Source organism: Lepidochelys olivacea (assembly GCF_965140295.1).
Source record: "Lepidochelys olivacea isolate rLepOli2 genome assembly, chromosome: 4".
Lineage (NCBI taxonomy): Eukaryota > Metazoa > Chordata > Testudines > Cheloniidae > Lepidochelys > Lepidochelys olivacea.
The window spans coordinates 91,841,866-91,863,383 of NC_140414.1; the positions used below are offsets into that span (position 1 = coordinate 91,841,866).

The 21,518-nt window shown below is 38.5% G+C and overlaps 1 protein-coding gene across 6 annotated transcripts in view; it reads right to left on the reverse strand.

The window, feature by feature from the left end:
- Positions 1 to 4,920: 4,920 nt before the first annotated feature.
- The window catches only part of MICU3 (mitochondrial calcium uptake family member 3), a 151,481-nt gene continuing 134,883 nt past the window's right edge, over positions 4,921 to 21,518 (reverse strand). For 2 of the 6 annotated variants that reach the window (XM_084625409.1, XM_084625411.1), the window contains 2 exons: positions 14,016 to 14,090; positions 4,921 to 7,348 (listed from right to left, as the gene is read on the reverse strand). In XM_084625409.1, coding sequence (XP_084481535.1) covers positions 14,022 to 14,090 — 69 coding nt within the window. In that variant the 3' untranslated portion in view covers positions 4,921 to 7,348; positions 14,016 to 14,021. The remainder of the gene's footprint in view (positions 7,349 to 14,015; positions 14,091 to 21,518) is intronic. The other 4 variants (XM_084625408.1, XM_084625407.1, XM_084625410.1 and 1 more) reach the window with 3 other exon arrangements.

Here is a 21,518-nt window from a genome sequence, read left to right on the forward strand (position 1 = left end):
CCCTGTCTGACATGGTCAATCCAAGTTGGCTTGTTTGCTTCATGACAAACCCCTCTTGGGGTCATCTCAGACTATACCAATGAAATCAGGAGAACACTACTTAAACCAGGGGATTCCCATTTTGTGGGGTGGGTCCTATAGGGAAAGGAGAGATCCTGCCTGCTTCTCGGTTCTGTCCCTGTATTTGCTTTCTCTCCTCCCCAGTGTCGTACTGCACAACACTGCCTCTTCAACTTTCTGCCAGTAGTGGTAGTGCTGTGTAGAAATAGCAGTGGGGGACAAATGGATGAGTGAGGAAATGGTCAGTGAGGCATGGGGTTGTGGGGAGTCATCTATCCACATTGTTATGTTTGGGAATTCAGCTCAGCCCCGTTCCCACTCCAGCCTCCACACTGACACATAAAGAGCAATCAAAATGATGGCCAATGGGGCAGGGTTTGCAAGTAGTTAGAATTGTGTGGACTTTACAGTGAAGCCAGTTCTCTATAAACTTGTAAAACTGGTTGACGTTGTAGTACTGCATTGTCTGTAGAGCAGAGTGAATAATTACAAAGAATAATTTGTTTGGTACATTTATTGTGAGGGATTTCAGAAGTGAGAGGTAATGAATGGAAGATGATGATGAGGAAGTTATGACAAATGGTCATGTTCAAAGTTGGGAAGATTATACTCTTTGGAAATCTATTTTTCAGATTTAGTAAATATATTCAGTATTATGGCAAAAGTTGTATTTTTAATTGCATGGATATGCCTTTGAGACTCTTAGATAGTGTCTCAAAATGGAAACAACTCGATCTATTTAGGTTAGTGAAGAGAAGACTAAGAAGTGTACATGGGGAAAAGATTTCAGATTGTAGAGGGCTCTTTAATTTAGCAGAAAAAGGCATAACAATATCCACTGGTTGAAAACTGAAGCTAGACAAATTCATACTAGAAATAGGGAAGAATTTTATAGCAATGAGTATAATTAACTATTGTAACAGTTTACCTCTCCATCCCTTGGAGTCTTCAAACTAAGACTGCATGTCTTTCTAAAACAGATGATCGATGCAGATATTACTGGGTAAGGTTCTATAGCTTGTATTATGCAGATCAGACTAGATTATAATAGTCCCTGATGGCCTTTAAAAAAATATCTATGAATACGGTGGGGTGAGAGCAAAGTAAAAGTTCCCTGGAAGTTTTTCTGGAGTCAGCTTTCTGCCCTGAAGCTTCAACCCCTCTTCCATGTAGAGATGTTAGTTATTTTCTATTTCTGGTCAGGTGAGTGAGGCACAGTATGTGACCCAGCAGCAGAGGAGGTTTATGGGAGAGGAGACATTTGTGTCTCCTGAATACAGGACTGAAGTGAGCTGGATGAAGTTCATCATTTGCAGCCAGAAACCATAGTCTTGAAACAAAGCACATACCATGTAACTACCTGCTGTAAGGCTAAGAGGATGAAAGTAGATCACATCACCACATGCTTTCATCAACCAAATTTAGCCTCCTCAAAAAAAGATATCAAGTTAGTTTGACAGAATCTATTTTTCATAAACACACGTTGACTGGCATTAATTATATTACCGTCTTTTAATTCTTTATTAATCAACTCCTGTATCAGCCGCTCCATTATCTTGCCTGTGATGAAAGTCAGACTGGCAGGCCTATACTTACCCAGGTCATCCCATTACTAATTTTAAATACTGGTACAACACTAGCTCTCTTCCAGTCTTCTGAAACTTCCCCAGTGTACCAAGAGTGATTGAAAAGTCAACATTAACAGTTCAGCAAGCTCCTCAGTCCAAACCTTGCCCTCTATTGGTGCCTCCACATTGTTTAGTTGCAGCACATACATTTTCCAGGCTGCTAGCCAATTGGGGACAGTCTATTTGCAATGATCTCTTTAGCCAAGCATACCACCTCTGCTCCCTATCCAGAGGGTGCACCCCCACCAGATGGCATCTCTCATTGTCCTGCTTTGCTTTACCTATGTGCCTGGAACCTTCTCCCTCTCTGTGCAAAATTCTGTGGCAGGACAGCATATACATCCTGTGACATTCTATACCTTGGGGGAGCGTACTGTAACCCCCATAGTCCTCATTTTCATATAATTGTGATCTTATATATATATAGCATGCCTTGTAAGGTATCAGGGGAAAGGTTATGATCTGCTGAAAGTAATTTCTCTATCCGTAGATGTGTATCATTAATGCATATGAAGTTATGAGAACTGTGTTGTATGGTAGTCACTAAAAACATGCTGTAAATTGGGGAATCAGCCAGATATTTGCTCCCCAGAGGCAACAGCAAGGAAAGTAACCAACGCCCAGGCAGGGTGTCAAACAACCCATCAACAGCCACTGTCCAGCAAGGGAGCTACAATGCAATGACTCACCTATATGTGGCCAAACCAGTGGAATTGCTCAACCTTGCTGGGTGACTCAGCAATGCCCCCCAGACATGCCTGAACTTGTGCTCCCCAAGCACATGGACTGAGGGTATAAAACAGAGCGGATACATACTGGGACCTTCTCCTGCCCCCACCTATGCTGCAAGCAATCAAGACACTGAGAAGAAGACAAGTCTCCAACACAGGAGATTGGCCCAGGATTAAGGAACAAACCTGTATATTAAGGACTACAATAGCCAGTCGGGTGAGAAAAACTACTTAATCTACTTGTTGTCCAGTCTAATAGGGTTGAGAGTTTAGACCGTGTGCTTATATTTTATTTCTTTTGGTAACTAACTCTGACTTTTTGCCTATCACTTTTAGACTTTAGGAATTAAAGACTAGTCTTTAATTAAAGATTATGTCATGTGATGAAACCTCCAGGAATATGTCCAACCAAAATTGGCAACCCCAACCTTAGGGATAATGGCAGCATGGGTGAACTTGTATTTTGGTGTTCCCCCATCACCCCTGGCCCCCACAGGCTCCCCACCCTCCCATCACCTCTGGGCCCAGCTGCCTCCCCTCAGTGCTTAATTTGTATTGAAAGAGGTGCCAGAGCTCAGTCCCAGCACAAATTAAGCACTGGCAGGGCAGCCTGATAGCGGCAGCTGCTGGCCAGGCCTCCAGTTCTGAAGGCAACACCACAGCCAGCAGCAGTGCAGAAGTAAGGGTGGCATGGTATATGGCCATCCTTACTTCTGCGCTGCTGTGGTGGCTCGTGGTGCCTGGCACTCTGACTGAGGCTCAAGGCGAGCTTTGCGCTATCACATGGGGACTTAATCTTGACAGAGCCCATTGCCCTCCTGCAGCCCTCCGGCCACTCTTGGTTCACCAAGGATGCCATTTCAGATTTTGGCAGGGTGGGGCAACTTTAACCATTATTCCAGAGGCCAGTTAGGCACCTAAAAACTCTAGGATTATTTTTGTAGATAATAACTTAGGAATTAGCTGACAGGAGCACTGTATTTAACTCCTATATAAAGAAAGAAAGAATACATACAAACTCCAATTAAAGCCATATTTTAAATTTATATGTAAATTTAGAACAATCAAGAGATAATACAGCAAGATACTCCCAATCTCAAGCCTTCAAGTATCAATTCTGGAGCTCTAACATAGAAATCAGAAACATAAGTTTGATACTTTGTAAACTATCTTTAGTCGAGATAAATAAAAATAAATAAAATATGCTTAAAATCTCTAACAGACAAATTCTAGGTCACTGCCGTTATCTACTCTATTGTAGTTAATTGATTTTCACTCCATGAAAAACATATTTACTTAATTTTAACATATGTGATTAAGGTTTATTTCTCTTTTATTAAGAACGAGGATTTATTTTTCTAATTATTTTGGCATTTATGTTTACCAATCACAATCATGTACGTGCCTCACTAACATTTGACATTATCATTGCTATCTGTATCATACTTGGAACTGCATCTATTTTCATACAAATTTTAAGTTATTTTACAGATGTAACTAAAATTACAATTTGAAAATAAGCGATCTTCATCTGCATAGTGTCTAAAATTATGTGTTTAGCTAATGTTTTTTAAACGGGCACTGCTAAGACGAGTACAAGCTAAATTTACATTCTAGAAGGATACTATTCTTTGATTGTACCATTTTAAATAATGAATGGCAAAGCACAATATGGTAATAAAAGTAATAATGATAATTACTCCAGCCAGGACAGGTTAGGCATTTTAGAACTCACAACTCAAAGAATTAAATTTAAGCATAAGAGATAAATAAAATTATGAAATGCACAGACCAATCAAAAAACTAAAATAACAGCACTGTAATCCTTAAAGAACTCTGAAAGAATAAAATTATAGAGAATATATGTGCATTGCACATTTCAACATGCAGTACCAAGAAGTAATAAGAACAATAACAATAATACAATTGTATTTGCGGGGGGGAGTGTGTGTATTGGGGGAGTGAGAGAGAGACAAAGTGTGTGTGTGTGCGCATGTGTGAGAGACAGAGAGTGTCAGACAGACAGAGTGTGTGTGTTGGGGGAGTGACAGAGAGACAAAGTGTGTGTCTTGGGGGAGTGTGAGAGACAGCGCACTGTCACTTTAAGCACAGCACTCACTAGTCTGAAGGCTTGTTCAGACAGCAGCCCCGGCCAGCAGCTCCCACTCCTGACTCAGAAGCAGCAGTACAGACTACCCTCACCCCAGCTCAGAGGAGACCGGGTACACAGGTAGGGGAAAGGGGACACCCCAACATCAGCCTCCCACTGCCCCGCTCTGCACAACAGACCCCTGGGAACAGCTTGGCCAGAGGCTGCTCCAAAGTGTGGGGCCGGAGCTGCAGCTGGCTGCAGATGGCAGCAGAGCCAAGCAGCAGGGGGAGGAAAGGAACCCCTGCTCTGGAGGCGCCCCCCCTTAGAATGGCACCGTGGGCAGTCGCCTAGTCCGCCCACCCCTAAAGCTAGCCCATAATTTGATTCATCTGCACTGCAACAAAGGAAATTAGTTTGTTTCAAGTGCGTTTATTTTGAGATAAACAAGAATATGACAAGCATATTTTTTCATATTAGTGTACTGTTACATAATTTATTGTTATTGTACTAATAAACAAAGCAGAAAGCACAGTCTTATGAACTACTCTGACAGTACTATATTCTATTTTATGCCAGTCTACTGTACTTAGGCACCATATAGAAAAAAATACAAATTGGAAAAATGATACCAAGATTTTACATACATTGTGATTGGTCCTGCAATTGATTGCACATTGAAAAAGCAGTCCACTGCATACTGTTAATTACAACATCAGGGCCTATCAGCATTAGTACAAATCTCTTTGATTTTCTAGTTGTCAGCTGTGAGAGGAGAGTGCAGTAGGGACTGCCTGAGTATTTGTCACGGAAATGCTGTCTACAGTAGAATATTTCTGACATTTTTCTAGCTAGTATTTTCTTATTATATGATTTTTACCTAAAGCCAGATAAGCCATGTAAAAAGAAAACATTCTAACATTGATATTTCTGAAAGTGGAAATTCTAAAAAAATTTTTTTTAAAGTCAATTAAAAAATGAATAAAACCTTTGTAAATTGATTAGTCCTGAAACTTAATCTTATTAACATAGAAGAAAACATATTCTTTTCTATTCATGCATTTAAAAATACTATATGGTCTTTGAGTGACAGACAGCCACATTCTACATGATGGAAGAATAAAACTCTTTGTTGTGTTTGTGATAACAATGAAAGATTAAAAACAGTATGTTGTGCCTAATAGCTGATTTAGGACTGAATTGCACCACTAAACCAAACCTTTTTTTTTTACAACTGATAACAATGTAAATAGATTAATATTAGATAATCCGTTTTCATGCACAGATTGCTTTTATGTCAATACTGATTAATTTCATATTCAATAAATTTTCCTAAGAGTTACATTAAAATCGTGTGTGTTAAAGTGAGTTAGTATTAGGGTTTTATTTACTTTATGCTATCAGCCTTGTAGCCCCTTGTAAAAGCAGTGCAAAACTTTTAAATGCAATTGCTACATTGAGGCAAACCTGCCCCCCCAGCCAAACAAAAAAGACTGTGGATATGTAAAAACAAGCATAATTGTGCTCCATTAATCATGACTTTTTAGGGCCTAATTCAACAACAACAAAACAACAACAAAATCATTCTTCACAACATAGAAATCTACAGACATGAGGCCAGGGAGGCTACAGATTGCTTGCATAACCCATAGCTGTATTAAAACTTATTATTTAATTCTAGAATTTGATTCAGGTAGAATTCCAAAGTCTCATGGTGTTTACATTTTCCATTGTAACATTTTGTAACTGGCTGTAGCTCTGTGCTATTGCATGCATTCCTTTTAATTTTTTTAAAGCCACACCCCGGGGGCAATATTTTTTCAGTACTGCATGCCAGTCTAGCAGAACTGGATAGGATTAATTTCTGCCCCATACCATGCCCAAATTTTATGAAAAGTGCATTATTACAAGTAATACATAATTAAGCTGAAATCCGTACTCTGGCAAAAAAGTTACAGAAACACAATGCTATATATTAAGTAGCATTGTATTACCTAACATGATACAAATATTAGCTAATACTTTGCCATTTTATTTTCATTATATTGTACACAATTAGACATCTTAAAATCAGGAAATTTTATTAAACTGAATCAGTAAGATTATAACAGTAAGACTTACAGCTGTTGGACATCAGTACCTCTTAATTAACAGCAATCAATAATTCACATTATCCTATATCACAACTGCGACTTATAGTTGTTTTTAAATGACAGTTTTGTTGACTCATGAGTACTTACAACCTGTACATTCCACACTTATGCAACTGTTCTGCTACAAAGTGCATTCTCATCCCTGTTTTAACACAAATTTCATATAATATTCATTTTCTAAAAACAAATTCACATCCCCACCACATGGAAATAATTTTTCACCACTGCCAAAAGGCACATTCACCAGAATGAAAAAAAAAATTCTTTAAATGAAAGGCACATCTCAAAATAAATATAAACAACACACTTCTTTAAATACACATTCTTTAACATATACTTTTATAGGCCAGATGACAGTGTAAGTCAACCCTTAAAACAAAACACATACTGAAAAAGTGGTTGAAAAAAATCCATGAATAGATCAGCAAATCAAGTGAAAAAACCCAATGGTGATTCAGTGCATAGTGCTGCAAGTGAAAGCTACATAGTTTACCTGTGTTATGTCGTTTTTCACACACAATATCTAGGAAAAATAGTAGCAACCAAATGCTGAAGTTCTTTCTTTCCTTCAGTTTTTTATCCTAGCGTATCTCGACTCCGAAATTGCTTCCAGAGCTCTCTTAAATGTTCGCTTGTTACAGTCGTCACACAAACATAGTAATCCTTCAAACCATATTTTGGGGTCTCCTGTTAAAAATGAACAAGTATAGAATTAGAAACAGACAATGTGCATTAAATTCCTTGCCACTAGATTATATTTTACAGGTGTTCATACAAACTAGGTAAATTTTTCATTACTACAACCAGGAAGTGCTAAATCCTCAGATTAGGGAGAGAAGACAGGCGAAGTAATATCTTTTATTGGACAAACTTCTGTTGAGAGAAACAAGCTTTCGAGCTTACACAGAGCTCTTTTTCAGGTCTGATATGCAGATCCTTGCACATGAGCATGGTTGTGGATCTGTCTGAAGGTGAGTAAGCAGTTTCCAGAACTGCACCTCCATCACAAGCACATGGTTAGTATTCACCCAGTAACTCAGTCTATATTGGTAGCTAAATGAAAACATATCCTTTTGTTCAGAAGTCTCCTGCTTTTAAGATAATTTCTTCATTTTCATAGCTGTGTCAAAAGGTTCACATTTTTACACAATAAAATAAAAATACCAAAATATCTTGGTGCTTGTAGAAGACTCATGGCAATGGCTATAGCCAAGTATAAAATGAAGGCAGATAATACACAAACTTTCTTGCACTGTTATGTCAATTCTGAACAATGAGATTTCTGTTATTTCAATCCTGGAGCATCCTATAAAAAAGTACTATTCTGCTGAATGGTACTGCAGTTCTGAGACATTGACAAATACCCAGAAGAGAGTAGGCTGAATAGGGAGCAAGGATGGTCTAGTGCAGGGGTCTCAAATGCACAGCCTGCGGGGTTATTTCCTGCGGCCCGCCAAGCTCCCTGTGCCTCCCTGGAGTTATTTCCTGCGGGCCGCCAAGCTCCCCGCCCCCTGCACCCCCTCCTCCCAGTGCTCCGCATCCCCGCTCCTCTGCCTACCTCCAGGCACTTCCCGCTGCCAAACAGCTGTTTGGTGGTGCTTAGTGCTTTCCAGGGGGAAGGAAGGGGGAGGAGTGGGGAGTCGCGCGCTCAGAGGAGGAGGAGGAGAAGAGGCGGGGCTGGGGCAGGGATTTGGGGAAGGGGTTGGAATGGGGGTGGGGAAGGGGTGGGAAGAGGTGGGGCAGGGGCGGGGCCTCGTGGAAGGAGTGGAATGGGGGCAGGGCTGGGGGCAGCGGAGGGGTGTGTGTGTGTCAGTGATGCGGCCCTCGGGCCAATGTACTAGTCCTCATGTGGCCCTCCTGGTGATTGGAGTTTGAGATCCCTGGTCTAGTGGTTAGGGCTCTAACATGGGACCCAGAAGCCTAGGGTTCAATTCCCTGTTCTGCAAGACTTCCTGTGTGACCTCTGACACATCACTGAGTCTGTTACTTAGTTCCCTGGTCACATGCATCTTGTGTAATTTACTTACATACATTAACGATAAACAAAAGATCAGGTACTAGAGGGGCAAGGTAACCATAGATTTATCTTTACTTTTAAATTTGTAAGATAAATTCATCAATTGTTCCTGGGCATAAATTCAATATTTTTAAAATACACTTATAAACCAAGCTACTCTAGCCATTTATCTATGTATTTCTAATGTGCCGGCACTGCTGTAGTTAGTCTCAGTATATCAAATTAGGAGAATTTTTGCCTCTAAAAATCACACTCTCCAATGTTTTCACCCTTTTCTAAGTGAGTGTATTGTCTTGTTTTTTTTTAGACTATTTAATATACTCACTCTATGTATTTAGATGCACAACCCAATTTTCCCCTTTGTAAAATGTATGAAAAGAAAAATGGGTCTCGTATTGTATTTTTAAAGGCCCTCAATTGAGAACTTCCAAGATGAAAAATTACCTTATCTAGTTTGATGGCCTGCAATCCAGCACATTTAGATGAGGAAAAGCTTCATACGTGCACTCTGAAGGTTCTTAACATGGCCTTTCCAAATCTGATCTGAAGTAAATGTAGCTACCATCACAAATAAGCCGCTGCTGCCACTGCACACCACTGGCGGCAGCATGTCAGGGATATGTAGTTACACTTCCCAGTGAAAAGCAAGCTGTGGGAAAGACTCTGGCAGCAGGGAAAGGCTCTGGCAGCTGATACTTGTGTTGAGAGGCGTAATGTCAATATGCTTTCTAGAAGAAATGGGAGATGCTAGCTTCCTCTTACGTGGCTGGGAACACAGTCCATAGTCAGCAGTCAAATAACAAATACCCCAGTGTAACAAACACTGACTGAAGTACAGCACATTTTGCAGTGTAAGATTCTTCCTTGCAGAGCTTAAAACTAGACTTTCTTCAGTTATGAATCCAATATGATCTAAAATTTTCTCTAAAATTATGAGTGAAAAATAGTTGAGAGAATTAAACAATAAACCAAATAAACTGTGTCATTACTATATTCAATCTTTTTATCCAATATAATCCATCTACTTTACAAGACTATTGTTCACACAACACTAAAACTGGATTTGTAATCCCAGTTTTCTGCACAATCAGTAAAGAGAAGTCATTGCTCACCTTTCAGTTTGCCTGCCTCAGAGAAAAGACCTAGCAACAATGTTTCCGAGACAATTATCTGGTTTTCCTAATATTGCTTGTTATGATGGTCGAGTTTAAGTGTATAAAAAGATAGCCTTTTATTACGAGAATTGTACATTGGGAATGCATAGAAATTAAAGGTTTTTAAAACCTTTACCACATGACAAATCTAAATCTTGTTTGTATAAAACATTTATATTAGATAAGAAACTGAATAAGAAAACATAAATTAGCTTTTAGAATTCATACTTATAATATCAGTCTTCCATTGTCTTTTCTTAACAGTTTCTTGTCCCCTTTCCTCTTCAACCAAATGAACTCCTACTGATGCTAATTCACGTGCTATGCCTTGCAGGGACAGCCACAGAGAAAGAGAGACAAAATCTGCAAGACTATTGTTAACTGTTTGAACCAGGCGAAGTTTGGATCTTGTTCCCCAAAGACAGATTTCATTATTTATTATAAGGGTAGCATGCTTCATGCTGTGAAGCAAATGTCATTAGTGCAGTTTAGAGATATGTAACACATAGCAGAATGTGCTTCTGTTTCTTTTTGGGTACAGATTCCAAGTGTGGTATAATCAGTGATAAGCATGCCAAATATTTAAATATCTTTTATTACTGATCTAAGTTTACCATACAAATCATATCAAAGTATAGACTAAAGTCTTTACGTTTATATTTGGAACAACAGTAAAATTGAGAGTGATCATATTGCATCTAACCTTGGGTGATCTATATGGCAGATTTTTATATTGCAGACATACTATGTGTTTCTTTGTACATGAGGTTGGTGTTTAAATTAATTAATTTTCTGAAATAAATGTTCAGTTTCACACTGGTTAATGGCTCTGCCTTTATTCTCTTTTCAATTATTCTGTAGTTTAGTTTTGCAATGACTTTTTAAAAGGGTATATAAACTCACTTTCATTCAATAATACGTATAGTGTGAATAGTGCAGGTTCTATTGTCCCCAAGACAACTCTCAGAGCAGCAGGCTCAAAATCACATCACTTATGTTTTTAATTAATAAAGTTGGCCAAAGCTTGCTTCAATTTCAGCTCAACAATCTTCATAACATGGATTAGTATTATAAATGAATGTAACATCTTTTATCCAAAAGGAACTAAAATTACCTCACAAAGTACATATGGTATGTTTCATACATCACTACTGAAATGCAACTGCCACTAGGGTCGAGGGCATTAACCAATTGGTGCACATTAAGGGAAGGGGGAGTTTTAGCTTCAGCAAAGAAGGTTAAAAGACCAACTCTTGCAAGAAGCCCCAAGAGAATGTCCAGGTACATCAGACAGGACTTCAGTTTTTCAGTCTCACCTGAAAGAGTCTACACATAGATAAACTGAATACCATGCAGTGTACTATGTCAGAAGGATGAATTAACTCTGCTTGGATTTAAAACTCTGGTTTCAGGGAGTATGGGCACTTATACTTGATGCTTAAAGCACAAAGCCTCTCATATCAACAGAATTTTACTAGGTTTAATATTAATGTTTTGGAGTTCTTTTGAGTGATAACATTTTGTTCCAATTTGGTAAATACTTACTATTGAAACTCACTAAAAAGGCACAGTAAATGTACAGCACTTTACCAATCTATTTAAGACCTGATACCTGCCCTGAAGTTACAGTCTAAAGTATAAAGAGACAAACAAAGGTATGTCAAGGCATATAACAGTACAGGAAAAGGAGGATGCGTAAGGACTATTGGGGAAGAGAAAACAAAGTACTCCTGGAAGAAACTGCAGGATTGGGGTTTTAGTTAACGAGAGATTGAATAAGGTAGGAACAAAGGAAAGAAAGATAATGCTCAGGTTACCAAACTGGGAATCAAAATAGTGAGCCTTAGAGGTGATGTGAAGATAAAATTAATCTAAAATAATTCTTACCCTGTGTGACTAACCAGTTAGATTATTAAATTGAAAGAATTTTAAAAATCACTTTGTTTTTACCACTTCACTTGTGCAGAGAAACTAGAGTTTTGCCTGTTTAGAATGAGTTACTTTCCAGTTCTGAGGCACTAACACAATACTGCAGTATTTGGGTTGGACCCACACATAGGATTTTTAAACTACAAAGTGTAACCAAAATGTAGTTTTCTTTTTTGGAAATAAAGTCCTACTGATTCTAAGTTTCATATGTGACAGTGTGGGATATGTCTGAGTCAAATTTTGAGCTCTATCTTGTGTGTGTGTGTGGAAATTTTGGATACAGACAGCACAAGCCTGCACATACCCAAAGATAACCTATTGTACTACACTCCTGAGAGCGGCTCTGTCCAGCAAAGGTGTTGGATACCTTGCTGATGGACTAACACTAAGGGTACATCTACACAGCAGTTGGGAGGTATAATTCTCAGCTCAGGTAGACCTGCACGCACTAGCTCTGCTTGAGCTAGCATACTAAAATTAGCAGCATAGCTGCAGCTACACGGGTGTTGGCTCAGACTAGCTGCCCGAGTACAATCCCACCTGAGTCCCTGGGCACATACGCAGGCAGCTAGCCTGAGCGGCTGCCCATGCCCACACTGCTGTTTTTAGGCACTAGTTCAAGCAGAGCTAGAGCATGTACATCTACCCAAGCGGGGAATGACAAACTGCTATATAGATGTTCCCCTTAAGAGCCACTAAAATCCCAATCAGGGGCCAACAACTTTGTTTGCAACAATGGGCTTTCTACACAAGGTCCTGAAGGGGAAAAGGGGGAAGCATGACTGGTGGGCATGTAGCTTCTCAGTCTGAGTAAATGGCTAACAGACAGTGGCCTCATTCTGCTCTGTGCAGGGAATGATAATGGCCACAAGTAAAAACAACTTGAAGGAGAAAGGAGAGGAGGAACTCTGTGCAGCCTGAAACACTGACAAACCTCAGACTCACAGGAAGGGTAGATCAGCCTAAGGGAGGGTGCTTCTCAAGGGGTTTTGTGGTTTTCAAAGATCTGTAACTCTTAAGTGCTTTAAGTGTAAAGTAATTATGCTTAAGAAATTCTATTGCTAAGCATGTGTTCCTTGCTTTCCTGCTATGTTGTTCCCAAGTGGGTTAAACTAGAAGCTAAGAGCCTAGGTGGAGCTCTACAGCAGTGTGTGTAAATGACTGTGGATGGAGAGTGGGCTGTTTGGGAGGCCTCAGACTCTGATTTCAGAGTCTATGGCAGCTGGATGGCAGCATCTCATGTTCCAAGGAAGGACAGAAGACAGGTGGTCCGAGTCTGGCCTACGGTTCCAGAGCTAAAACAGTTACTACACTCTAGCCAGACCCAGTTGGTTTGGAAGCACATGGGACCTAGCAATTGTTTCCACTTGCAACAGACTAGTGATCGTACAGTGGTGTGTAGGGCCAGATTCTAACAGGCCCCTTTCCCCCCCATGAAACTATGTTTGGGACCTAAACTAGTTGTTAATGCCCCATGAGTAGCTACTATACAATTATTATTTCACCTTCCTCTGTAGCACGGGTCACTTGCTGGAGGATTCTCTGAACCTTGAAGTCTTTAAACCATGATTTGAGGACTTTAATAGCTCACACATAGGTGAGAGGTTTATTGCAGGAGTGGGTGGGTGAGATTCTGTGGCCTGCATTGTGCAGGAGGTCAGACTAGATGATCATAATGGTCCCTTCTGACCTTAATATCTATGAGTCTATTATGTACAGAAAGGAAAAAAAAATGGCATTTATGACCTTAAATCACAAAAAAGCATGAACACACACTTTCAATGGAAAGATAGTTCAAGCAGCAATGTTAGAAATACACCAAGCTATTAAAAATATGTACACTTTCAAACTAAAGTGGAATTAAATTAAATAACCATTTCTCAGTGGGAGAAGGGAAAATCTACCTTTACTATAGATGTCTTTAGTACCATATATATCATACAGAGTTATCTGAAGCATGAATAAAACTAGTTACAGAACAGACAGAAAATACCAACAGAAACTCACAAAATCTGTGCTGTGGGAGAGGGAGAAGAAGCGTTTTCTTTAATACAGTACAAACAAAGCAATAAGCCAACAAAACAATGACAGCCTGAAATAGAATTATATGACCTTGTAAAATACTATGATGATCACATTCTGATAATCTATTCCTTAATTCTGTAATGGCAAAACAGAACAGTGGCAGTTTAACATGCAGCCATTCCCATCAGCATGCTGGCACACTTAGAAAGACTAAGCAGCTAACACATACCGTAACTTATCGGCTATAGAGTTCCTTCTTCACGCAGGCTTTGAAAGTGGTATACCTCTGTACAGTTTTGTATCCCTGTGGAGCAGAAGATGGAGAAGTGTGCATATGCAGACAACATGTGAAGGCAGCCAGAGGTAAGCATAAGACAACAGTGGCATGAAAATACAAAAGAATGGGGATTAAACGACAAATAGCTAGAAGTTAGTCAGAGTAAATAGTCAATTATAGGTAAAACTTTTTTTATCATTCAGTCTTTATATTTCAAATGAATTGTAATTGAAGATAAAATTTATAAAGGAGAGGGAAATGGTTTAGCATTACAGTTTTAAAAATAAAATATATGAAAATCATTATCTTCAATCAAACAAAAAACAAGGAAAACAGTTTTCATTGTTATGCCTTCCTACTATATAATATTTGTACAAGCTTTTAACAAAAAACCTATGGCAATATTCTGACTGACCACTGGGTGGCAGTTAAATACATCAGATTATCTCAAAAACGGTTTTCAAATTAAACCCTCTCTCTCAGGTTATAACAGTTTTCTTTTAATGTCAAGTCCCATACTTGAAAAAGAGATATAAATTCTTTTATATAATATAAAACCTATTAGACAGTCAACTGTTTTAGGTCTATGCTAGTTTCTTAAATATTCCATTTATGAAGGCAGGTACTGGAAATTTAGTTTTCATAATGTTTTAATTGTTATAGACATCTAATTTATAGTGTTAAGTAACCCAGTTAGACAAGTAGACAGTGTAAGACAATGGAAGAGAAAATGACTGTGTATACTTGTTAATTTTGTATAAAGATTAGTATCTGGTCCTCTCTCCAACCCCATAACTTTCTGTCCTTTAACTGACATTCAAGTGAACGATCCCTTTTATAGAGCAAAACCTACAGTCCTGGCAGAATCTTTTTAGAATTCCAGTTTCACTTAGCCTCATGCTTTATTAAGTGCATTTGCTTTATTCAGGCTTAATGTGGCCACAGAACACTTTGTGCTAAAATACTTACTATTAATTGTAATAACCATAAGCTTCTTTGAGGCAAAACATCCCCAATAAAACAGAATTTTTAAACAATCTCAATTATTAGGAAACATTGCTCTAACAACTAATCAAAAGAACAGAATATTATTTTTCCTTTCAAGGCAGCACTCAAAGTTAAGAGGATTTTTTACTTTTATTAATCATCATTACTATGTCAAAACAGTCACATGACATGTCAATTCAAAAGGTACAATTGCAGGGTCTCTAAAATGTAGCAAATTGAAGCTTACTTGGCCATTATGAAAAACTACAGTAAAAACTGCAGGGTTTTATAACTAATATGAGAAGTTAGCATACAGGAGGGTCTCTGATTGTAGGGAATCATCTATAATTGCAATAATAATTGTATTATTTACATTAGACAAAAAAGAAATGCCATCTAGAAAAGCCACACTCCAAACAGATGCCTGCTGTTATTTAGTTTCTATTACTTTTTCTTACTAGATATTTTTAACTAATAACAAAGACTGATGCGACTTATGAGGGTGTATGGATGTATGGTATTTCACATTAAAATATTAAAACACTGCATCTGGACTTTATAAATTGAAATTTGATCTTCATTAAGTTTGACCAGCCAAATACTTCTCTGCAGATATAAAATATTGTATCAGCAGAAGCTATTAGTCTTCTTTTATCCATAAAAGCTAACAAACAGAATGTTAGTAACCATTAGGAAAGGGATCCACAATATGATAGAAAATATCGTAATGCCACTATATAAATCCATGTATGCCCACACCTTGAATTCTGGCTGCAGTTCTGGTTAGCCCATCTCAAAAAAGGTGTATTGGAAAAAGTAGGGAGAAATTTATGGAGGGGATGGTATGATGGGATCTTTGACTATTAGAGGTAAATATGCCCAATGCCCTGTGATGGGACACTAGATAGGGTGGGATCTGAGTTACTACAGAGAATTCTTTCCTGGGTGTCTGGCTGGTGAGTCTTGCCCACATGCTCAGGGTTTAGCTGATCACCATATTTGGGGTCGGGAAGGAATTTTCCTCCAGGGCAGATTGGCAGAGGCCCTGGGAGCGGTGGGGGGAGGGTTTGCCTTCCTCTGCAGCATGGGGCACAGGCCACTTGCTGCAGGATTCTCTGCACCTTGAAGTCTTGAAACCATGAGTTGAGGACTTCAATAGCTCAGACGTAGGTCAGAGGTTTGTTACAGCAGTGGGTGGGTGAGATTCTGTGGCCGGCGTTGTGCAGGAGGTCAGACTAGATGATCATAATGGTCCCTTAAAGTCTTAAAGTCTATGAAAAGGGCAACTAAAATGATTAGGGGTATGGAACAACTTCCATATGAGGAGGGATAAAAAAGACTGGGACTGTTCAGTTTAGAAAAGAGATGACTAAGGGGGAATATCTTAGAGGTCTATAAAATCATGAATGGCATGGAGAAAGTGAATAGGGAAGTGTTATTTACCCCTTCACATAACACAAGAACCAAGGGAGGTCACCCAATGAAATGAATAGGCAGGTTTAAAACAAACAAAAGGAAGTACTTGTTCACACAATGCACAGTCAAACTGTCAAACTCATTGCCAGGCGCTTATATGAAAGACAGAAGTATAACTGGATTAAAAAAAGAATTACATATGTTCATGGAGGATAGGTCCATCAGTGGCTCTTAGCCAAGCTGTTCATGGATGCAACCCCATGGTCTGGGGATGACAGCAGATGGATCACTTGATAATTGCCCTGTACTGTTCATTTACTTTGGAGCATCTAGTTCCGGCCACTGTCAGAAGAGAGGATACTGGGCTAGAGGGCTATTAGTCTCACCCAGTATGTCCTTTCTTATATTATGTTCTTAGCAAATGGAATTTGCAAAACTTGCTATGGACTTAACACATCATTATATTTATTAAGAAACCACTTCATTGAATCTTAGGACTGGAAGGTCTTCTAGAATCGAGAGGTCTTCTAGTCCAGTCCCCAGAACTCAAGGCAGGATTAAGCATTACCTAGACCATCCCTGACAGGTGTTTGTTTAATCTGGTCTTCAAAATGTACAATGATGGAGATTTCACAACGTCCCTAGGCAATTTATTCCTGTGCTTGAACACCCTGAAAGTTAGGCAGTTTTTCCTAATGTTCAATTTAAACCTACCTTGCTGCATTTTAAGTCCATTGCTTCTTGCCCTAGCCTCAGATATTAAGGAGAACAATTTTTCTCCCTCCTCCTGGTAACAACATTTTACATACTTGAAAACTGTTATCATGTTCCCCCTCAGTCTTCCCTTCTTCAAACTAAACAAACCCAATTTTTTCAATCTTCCCTCACAGATCATGTTTTCTAGACTTTTAATAATTTTTGTTGCTCTTCTCTGGACTTTCCCCAATTTGTCCACATCTTTCCTGAAATGTAGCCCCCAGAACTTGACATAATAATCAGTTGAGGCCTAATCAGAGTGGAATAGAGCGGAAGAATTACTTCTTGTGTTTTGCTTACAACACTCCTGCTAATGCAGAATGGTACTCGCTTTTTTCTGCAACAGTGTTACACTGTTGACTCATATTTAGATTGTGATCCACTATGACCCCAGATCCTTTTCTGCAGTACTCCTTCCTGGGCAGTTGTTTCCTATTTTGTATGTGTGTAACTGATTGTTCATTCCTAATTGGAGTACATTGCACTTGTCCTTATTGAATTTCACCCTACCATTTATCCAGTTTGTCCAGATCATTTTGAATTTTAATCCTATCCTCCAAAGCACTAGCAACCCCTCCCAGCTTGGTATCGTCTGCAAACTTTATAAGTGTACTGTCTATGCCATTATCAAAATCACTGATGAAGATATTGAACAGAACCAGACCCAGAACTGATCCCTACGGGATCCCACTTGATATGCTCTTCCAGCTTGACTGTGAGCCACTGATAACGACTCTTTGGGAATGGTTTTCCAACCAGTTATGCACCCACCTTATAGTAGCTCCATCTAGGTTGTATTTCCCTAGTTTATGAGACGATCAAACAAGACAGTATCAAAAGCCTTACTAAAGTCAAGATATACCACACCTACTGCTTCCCCCCATCCACACGCCTTGTTAGCCTCTCAAAGAAAGCTATTAGGTTGGTTTGACATGACTTGTTCTTGACAAATCCATGCTGACTAGGTTCCATCTTCTAGGTTTCTTCAAATTGATTGCTTAATTATTTGCTCCTTTATCTTTCTGGGTACGGATTGGTCTGTAATTCCTCGGGTTGTCCTTATTTCCTTTTTATAGATGGGCACTATGTTTGCCCTTTTCCCATCCTCTGGAATCTGTCCTATATTCCATGACTTTTCAAAGATAATTGCTAATGACTCAGCTATCTCCTTAGTCAGCTTCTTGAGTATTCTAGAATATATTTCATCAGGCTCTGGTGACTTGAAGACATCTAACTTGTCTAGTAATTTTTAACTTGTTCTTTCCCTATGTTAGCCTCTGATCTTGCTTAATTTTCACGGGCATTCATTAAGTTAGATGTCCAATTGCTACTAAACTTTTTGGTGAAAACTGAAACATGAAAGTCATTTAGCACTTCTACCAGTTCCATATTTTCTGTTATTGTCCCCCCCCACACACACATTGAATGAACAGACCTACCCTATCCTTGGTCTTCCTCTTGCTTCTAATGTATTTGTAGAATGTTTTCTTGTTACCCTTTATGTCTCTAGCTAATTTAAACTCATTTTGTGCCTTGACCTTTCTAATTTTGTCACCACTTGCTTGCGTTGTTTGTTTATATTCATCCTTTGTAATTTGATTTAGTTTCCACTTTTTGTAGGACTCTTGAGTTTCAGAGCATTGAGGATGTCCTGGTTAAGCCAGGGTGGTCTCTTGCCATACTTTCTATCTTTCCTACGCAGTGGGATAGTTTGCTCTTGTGCTCTTAATAATGTCTCTTTGAAAATCTGCCAGCTCTCTTGAACTGTTTTTCCCCTTAGACTTGCTTCCCATGGTCTTACCTATCAACTCCCTGAGTTTGCTAAAGTCTGACTTCTTGAAATCTATTATCTTAATTGTGCTGTTTTCCCTCCTACCATCTCTTAGCTTTGTTACTTATATGTTAATTTCAGTTTAGCATGAGACGACTGTTTCAGCACACTATAAATGTGACTATAATCATAGTTAAAGAGTTACACTGTACTTGCTTTGCCAATAATAAATACTGTATAATTCTACAAGGTCAAATTAGTTGGAAAGAAATTATCCTGGCTACAGAGGTGATATCTGCAACCTTCTGCAGCTTGAAAGATCATAGATACTTCCTGCCAATTTGGGCACTTAAGAAGCAGTAAGGCACTACATGCTATGCCCTTTTTCCTTTACATTCTGTAACTCAGTAATGTTTGTTTGTGTTTTATTAGACTTTATTAAAAAAAAGAAGAGAGAGTTTTGCAAGAGGTTTACAACAGACACCATTACTTACCCATGGTGGATGCTGACATGTTTTCTGTATTATTTCTGAAACCTTGCTAAAAACAGATAATCGTACCATGAAGTTTATTTCTGAGTGTGTCCTGGAGTGTTACTCTCCCGGGGAAATAATATATTTTTTAGGAATCATATGACAAGGCAATGGGTAGTTATAACCATTGTAAGAAAAATAAATAAATAAAATGAAAAAATAAAAGTGACTATATCATTGTTGTCCGTGTAGTATGGGACCAAATTTTGATACCCTTACATACAGTGAGTAGCACCTGATTCCTAGAGTAGTTCTATTGAAACCAATGGGATCACTTGTGGAGTAAGGTGCCACTCAGCCTGAGTAAAGATATCACAATCTAGCCTAGTGTGTGCAGTACACTCCCTATTTTGTGAACCAAGAGCTTTTCAAGTTGCCTATAAGGAAAGCATGGTATATGGAAAGCAAAATAGTGTCTGACGAAGGTGACTTTTAAAGCTTATATTTGGTTTCTGTCCTGCTTTTTAATAATGTTAAAAAGAAGCATACATATACTCCATATTCACAATAATTATTTAGTAACTACTCTATGCACTGCTTAAGTTAACATATACGACACATTTACAATTAGTTAACATAGTTAATCATGCAGTTAAACATCTTCTAATGGTTATAAAACAACTACACTTCCACACTATCAGGAAAAAAAATTATGGTTTGAGCATCAGCAGGAAATACATATGTGTCACCGCTTCTGAAGGAATGTCATCAACATGTTTTCTTCATGGGGCAAAATACAACAAAGAAAGCCAAGTCACCTACGAGATTCAACATCACCTTCTACACAAGACCTAACATTAATTAGTCAATTTAGAAATCTATTCTACTTTAAAAGTGAGTAATACAGTGGCTAAAATAGTATGAAAAAACAAAACCAAATTTCAATTTAACAAGTACTGTACTCTCTTTATATATGAGTTTAAAGCTTGTATCTAAATGGTTATATTGTCAGTTTGAAAAGAGCATATTACATTTTAAAACTAAATTTAAATAAATAATTTGTGATATTGCTGTATAAAAACAGTAAGAAAAATGTGTGACTTCATATGGTCATAAAATGATGCATTAATTTTTCTAACTGCTCCATTTAAAAATAAATTCTAAAGTTATTTCTAAATCCCAAATCAACTCATAAGTCTAGCAAAATAGCTATGCAATCACATAAACACCACTATGCAATGATGTTCAGGTGTAGGTCCCAATTGTCCAATGTTATTTAAAAATTCTCCTTTAAACTTTGACACTCCCAAAATTTTCTTCCTTTGCTGGTGGAGTGGGAAGAGAGTACAGAGCAGTAAGTTTTACAGATTTGCCCCGTGGCAAAGCTCTAAAGTCAATTTACAGGCTCATTTTCTTCAACAGCTTTTAGCAAATGATTTCTTATTCTCTACCAATCTTCCTGTGTTGTAATGTTGACTTTAAATCTTCTCGATACAGACCTATATGATCAAAAAGGAGATTTGGGCCACAATAACCTTGTTTATACAAAAACAAACAAAAAACTCCAAGCCCCACAGCTGCTGCTGAAAAGAGAGTCTTAACAACTGGTGATGAACACAGAAATATAGTTTGGTCCATGGCTACACTTGCAGCTAATCATGCTCAGCATGATTTCACTAATAGTTAACTTCACTAATTAAAACCTTGATCAACTGTATCTGTTGCAGACACCCATTGTCAGTAACTGCCTTTGCACAGATACACAAGGCCTGAGGTGGAAGGCACCTTCCTCCTTTCTCCCCTGTCAATGGTCCAGGCACAAACACAGTACCCGTTAAAACCTCCATCCCTACACCACTCCACACCAGCCAGGAGAAATGGCAGCGTGTACAGGAGAGCACTCTGCACTTCTGAGGTGGTCCTGTACTGTAAAGGCACAGTCTGATCCCCTATCTATGGTTCTCCCAGAACAACAAACTTCTACAAATCAGGAAGAGATTCATCTTCCAGACTGTTTCCTAAGTCTTTCAAAATATAAAGATTTAATTAGCT